Here is a 6,132-nt window from a genome sequence, read left to right on the forward strand (position 1 = left end):
GATGAAAGATAGACAGATAGATGAAGGATAGACAGATAGATTAAAGATAGATTAAAGATAGATAGATGACGAGCAGTAAAGTACACGCAGACCCCATAGCAGCCTACCTGTATACATACGTGTGCAAAGAGAGATTTACAGATCAGGGATGAAGGCCTCCCTACATCTACATACTTGTACAGTCGGAGTGTATACCTACTGATCCTCTCTCTATCTCGCAAGGACATAGATCACACGAGAAAAAGAGAAGATAAATCTATCAACTTGAGAGGAGACACCCGTCAGAGGAGACACGTCAGAGGGGGGCTATATGAATAGAGAGATAAAGAGACATGAATGGTTCAAAAGTCGTCTAGCCATATGTCTATGTGTTTCTGCAGCCCACTTCTGTATAGAGTCGTATAATTCTCTTCCTTTCTCTCCATAGAACGGGGTGAATAGAAGAGGAACGAGCGTGTCCTCCTCTTCTCCTTCGAGCTTCATCTGTCTGTTTGCTTTCTCCTTCTGCTTGCCCCTCTGTCTCTTCTTGTGTGTTCTTTTGCACTATCTTCATTAATCTCGTTGTTTCACAGCGAACGAGAAGAACGAGCTCTAGAATCTTTGAGAAGACCTTCGAGTCTTCTTTCCCCCCCCTGGCAAACTTTCTCTTCTTGAGAGCTTCAAGAATTTCTTTAACTATCTCCTCAGGTCCTTTCACATACAGTGAAGATATCGCACTTTTAGCTGCATGCAGCGCCGGAGTATCTTCTACCTCTTCATATATAGAAGAAGAGAAAGGAGATATTACTGAGAGATTTAGACCAGGAGGAGAAGAAGAAGACGATCGGTGGTCCTCTGTATCCGAGGAGAAAGAAGAGATAGGAGAAAGCTGGATAGATGGAGAGATGTGAGAAGATGCAGAGAGACTCTTGTTCTGTGCATGCAAAGACGGCTCGTCTATAAGAGTTTGTCGAGTGAACTTCATGATAGATGGATGTCTTTTATCGTCTGAAGAAGAGGAAGAGGACATTTGTCGTGCTCTTTCTTCTTCTTCTTTTCTTTTTCTTTGAAGAGATTTGATGTGGGCGAGGAGAAATTGAAGAGGCTGGGGAAGAGACTGTTGGTGTTCTAAAGAGAGATGAAGTAGCTCAGGAGACGTCTTCTCAATTAAAGAGATTGCATGCATCAGAAGTCTCTCTTCATTCTTCTTTCTTCTCTCTTCTTCTTCTGCCTTCACAGAAGTCGATGGATCTCGTCGCGGATTTATAAGCTGAAAGAGTAGAGCTGTGATACCTGCTATAGAAGGAAGGAGATGAAGAGGAAAAGAAGAAGGGGATGTTTGATGAGACAGATGTGCTGACGAAGTGGAAGAAGAAGACGAAAGAGAAGAGAGGAAATGCTGAAGACGGCGGAAGTCATTCCATAGAGCTAAGGAGATAGCAGTACTTATGTAACTATATGATATATGATGCTGGGGTGTATATACACTCTTCTGATGTGGAGAGGGGGAATGAAGCGAACGGTCTGCCTTAGCCTGAAGAGAAGAAGAGAATGAAGGAGAAGGATGTTTCCTGTCTGCAGGGGGGAGGAGAGAGAGAAGGAGTTGATCAAAGATCTTTAGAAAGGCATCTTTAGCTACCATACTACAATCTTTCCCTTCTTTTTCTTTGTGGTTCTTCTTTTCTTCTTGTCCTCTGGCTATCTTTGAAGATCTATCTTGTTCTTCTTCTTGACCTCCCTTCTCATACACACCCCCTTGATCTTCTCCATCTATAAGACGAGAGGATCGACAGGCCGAAGAAGATAACGTTCCATTTTCTTCGTGTAATACTCGAAGAAGCTCGACCATGATATGATGCAGCTGAACTACTTTGTCTTGTTCTACTGCATCTTCACTCTCTCTTCTTCTTCTTCTTCTACTTCTTTTCCTCGTTATCTCATCCCCCATCCCTTCTCTTTCTTCTTCATCTTCTTCTTTCTTACTGTTGGATGTGCTACGTCGTGAAAGACCTAGTGAAGAAGCAGAAGAAGAGAGATATAGACGGATGAGAGGAAGAATCGACTTTAGATCTTGACACTGTCGTATTCGCCTCAGTAAAGATCTCGGATGTTCGTGGTGTATAGACACCGTCTTACCCTTCTCCTCATGATGATAATGAAGAGGAGAAAGAAGAGACCTTTCTCCTTCCTCTAAAAGCTTTAAAACTTCGTCAAGATTCTTAACACGAAGATCGAATTCTTTGCGTTTCTTCTCTTTATAGACATCTATCATAGACTTTCTCCTCTGTCCCTCTACATATGAGGAGAGGATATCTCTTCTATCTATAGAAGGGACAGAAAGAGATGGAGACACGGTCTCTTCTTCTTCATTTTCGCTTTCTTTCTCTCTCTTTGTCATTTCTCCGTCTTCCTTTCTCTTTGTGAGCTCTCTTTCTTGCCTATCTTGATCCCTTTGTTCTTTTCCTGCTGCCGTCTTCTCTTGCTTATCAGACTCCTGAACAGGAAAAGTGGCGAAAGGGGAAGAGCCTTTCTTTTCCGCTCTTCTTCCTCTCTCTGGGAGGAGATCTAAAGAAGTTTCGAGCTCGATATGGTCTAATCTCTCCTTCAGTAAACTGATCTGTTTCTGTAGATATTGTAAGGAGATCTTCAAGAACTTCTTCTTTCTTTCTTTCATCCTATCAAAACGTTCATCTGTATGTACACCCGAGCACAAAGACCGAGAGGGTGATAGTCGTTCACATACTTCCTTTCTATCATCTATCTTCGATATCTCCTTTCCTTTTTGGATTCCTTCTCTTCCTTCTCTCTCATCTTCCTTATCGTGATCTTCTTCGAGTTCAAGAAGCTTTATTGATCGATGAACCTCGCCTTGCCATGACTGTAACTGAAAGAGGAGAAATCTCGCTGCATGCGCGACTATCATTTCTGAGAGATCTTGCTGCGGAGAAGAGACAGGATGCAACCCGTTTCTTTCTCTGTCTCTAAGACAAAGACGAGAAGAACACTCTTGCGAGAAGAGACCATTTCCGTCAAGCATAGGAGAGATCTCTTCTCTCACTTCTACTTCTTCTGAAGAGAGAGACGGGAGAGAAAGAGATGAAGAGGCCTTGATCGAATCTTGTACAGAAGCACGAAAGGGATGGATGTCTGTCTTCGAGAAGACGTTCTTCTTTTCGTGTAGAAGAGAGGTTTTTATCTTATTCTTCATCTTTCTTTCTTCAAGCATTTCGAATAGTCGATAGCATGCTTCCACGGTCATCGAAAGAAGAGAAGGATAAGAGGGAGAAGAAGAAGAAGAGTCGTCGCTTGTCGATGAAGAGAGAGAAGGGAGAGAATGATCGTCCGGAAGAAAGAACGAAGGAAAAAGAGAAGGAAAGACATTCCTTTCAAAGGATGGGAGAAGAGCTAACGCCTCAGCGGCCTTCACATACTAAACCAGAAAAGAAAGAGAAAAGGAAGAAGAAAAAGATGAAGAAAAGACCTGAAGCTCGGCAGAGAAGGGAGGCTTCTGCCGATCTTCTCATGAAAAACGCGATTCTCCGATCTCTCTCACGGAGAAAGAAAGAAAGAAAGAAAGAAAGAATTCATCTGATAGAAACAGAGGAAAGTGAAGACTTTTGAAGTAAGATCGTCAATAGAAGCACACGTGTATAGAGATAGAGATAGACACATATACATCTATACATCTGTAGGTATAGATATATACTATTGTAGGTGAGGAGATATAGAGATATGTGTAGAGCCTATCTATGGTATCTAGTACAGTCATTAGGGAGAATGAGAAACAAGAGACCTACGGAATGGGTAGGTACTCATAGCCAAGCATACATATTTATGTATACACGCATATATACACACACAGATGAAAGACTGTATGATGTATATACATACATATACATATGCAGATACATGTATACAGATGTACGTACCTACAGGCGGGACTACCGATGTGAAACAATTCAGATGTGTATACATAAGCTAGACCCTACGCAGCGTCAGTAGAAGACAAAGAGAAAAGAAAAGAAGAGAGGAAGCGATCGAAAGAAAGAAAGAAAAGAAAATGGAAGAAGTGAAAAGACAGGTCTCGCTTGACCTTCTTTCTCTCTCTTACCCTTCAAGAAAAAAGATCAAACACGTACACGTCTCTATTTGCATTCAATAGCAATCTATACATGACATATATCTATATATATAACTATCAAGAAATAGATGAATAGAGAGACTAAAGATAGACAGAGAGATAATTCGATAGATAGAGAAGTCTACAGGTATTCTTCTAGGTAGTGTACGATCCGAACACGTGTAGATGTGAGTTGAAGGCCTTTGAAAAAGAAAGACGAAGAAGAGAAGAAGATAGTGTCAATTGGCTGTCCTACCCCCCTCTTGGAAGAGAAGAGCCTAAGTATTGTGTGTTTTGATTCATAGAGTAGTAGCCTAGCACCCGTCATCCTCATGGTCTGTACATACACTGGAAGCACATCTATCTCTTCGTATGGACAAAGAAGAAGATCAGCATCTCTCTGCTCCTCTCATCTTTCTCTTTTCTTCTTCCTCTTTCTCTTTCTTTCTTTCTTTAATTCCTTGTCTTCTTCTCTTACCTGTTCTTTTTCAATGCATACACTCATGACAAGAGAAATATCTTTATAGATGCGCTCTAGGATTTCTCTCCGACGAGCCATTCTACCCTCCTCGTGTTCTCTCTTCTCATTCTTGAACTCTTTATCATCTTCGTGATCTTTCTTCTTATTCTCTAACTCCTTCCTTTCCTTCACTTCGTACCGCTTTGCTTCTTCTTTCTCTTCCTTTAGATTCATCTCTGTCTTTATTTCTTCAAATAGAAGAAAAGCTCCAGCCTGGTCAAAACTCTCCTTTCCAGGACGACTTTCTTCTCTACCGCCATCTCCATCTTCTATCTTCTTCTTCATTTCTTTCTCGGTTGATAAGCTTCTCTCTTCTTCGTCTTCGTTCACCTGTGTCTTGAAGGGAATTCTACGGTAGGAGAGATCTTGGAGATGGGGTGTAACGAGATTCACTGACTTGCGAAGTTTATCGAAGGCTCTGTACCATTGACCTTCTTCCGCGTACTTGCGTAGAAAGAGGCGACTCCAGAAGATTTCTTCTTCTTCCTCCTCTTCTTTTGCCTGCTTTTCTTCATCGAAGTTATCTGTATGACAAGGAGAAAGATGTCTCTCCTTCTTTCTCTTTTCTTTCTCTTCTTCTTCTTCTTCTTCAGCATCTTCTTCTTCTTCGCCTTCTCTTCTCATCTGTTTCTTTTCTTTGTCTTCCTCTTCGTCTACCTTCTTTCCTTGCATCTCGTGATCTTGGAATGCTGTCTTGGGCTGGAAAATTTCCTCTGCAGAAACGGAGGGCTCCTGCTGTAAGGGACGATCTACGTGAAGAGTAGAGGGCGTTTGATACGTATAAGGTTGAAGATGTTGGTAAACAATCTTCTCAACTTGAGGTGTATGTACACCCGAATCAAAGAGACTCATAGCTATCTCACGTAACTCCTGGGGTAGTAAAGGAGGTAAAGGGTGTAAGAGATCTTGAAGAGCGAGTTTCTCTTTTCTGTTTCTTAAAGAAGGTAAACTCCATGAGAAAGCATCTCGCTCACCCCGAAATCTACAGGAGGTTGAAGTGGTATCAAAGATTTCCTTTTCATCTTTCAAGAGGTTATCTGAAGACTCGAACGAGATCTCTGGCCTTTCTGTATCGACTTCTTTATGAGAAGAGAAAGAAGTAGATGTCTCAGATAGAGAGGATAAGATAGATGAAGTAGATGAAGTGAATCCATTAGCACCATCGTGATCATATAGACCAGTTAAGAAAGTCTTCTTGCCATCTCTCGGGTGTATATACACCTCATGGTCTAGGAAACATTCATCCCTCTCTTGTTCTCTATGGTCATGACTATTACTACGCCTTCTTCTATTCAAATTTGAATTCTCTTCGTCCTTCTTCCTCTCTTTGTGAAAACGTTGTGGTTGCTGCTGAAGAAAGTCTCTTACAAGGAACCTTCCTTCTTGGACCAAGCGCAGAAGCGTTTGGAAGAAATAGCGGTCAGAAGACTCGCTCTGCTTCTCTTTCTTCTCCTGTCTTTGTATCTCTTCTTCTCCTCTTTCTTCCTGTCCTTCTTCTTCTTCTTTTTCTGCT

At 41.7% G+C, this 6,132-nt stretch overlaps 1 protein-coding gene across 1 annotated transcript; it reads right to left on the reverse strand.

Moving 5' to 3' along the window:
• Positions 1-388: 388 nt before the first annotated feature.
• Positions 389-6,132, reverse strand: CSUI_000481 (uncharacterized protein; the record flags this gene model as incomplete). The annotated part of the gene is made up of 2 exons (XM_068060715.1): positions 389-3,409; positions 4,578-6,132. Coding segments are annotated over 2 exons (4,575 nt in total), but the record flags the coding sequence as incomplete, so codon positions are not given.

This window comes from Cystoisospora suis, assembly GCF_002600585.1.
Source record: "Cystoisospora suis strain Wien I chromosome Unknown contig_186, whole genome shotgun sequence".
Classification (NCBI taxonomy): Eukaryota; Apicomplexa; class Conoidasida; order Eucoccidiorida; family Sarcocystidae; genus Cystoisospora; species Cystoisospora suis.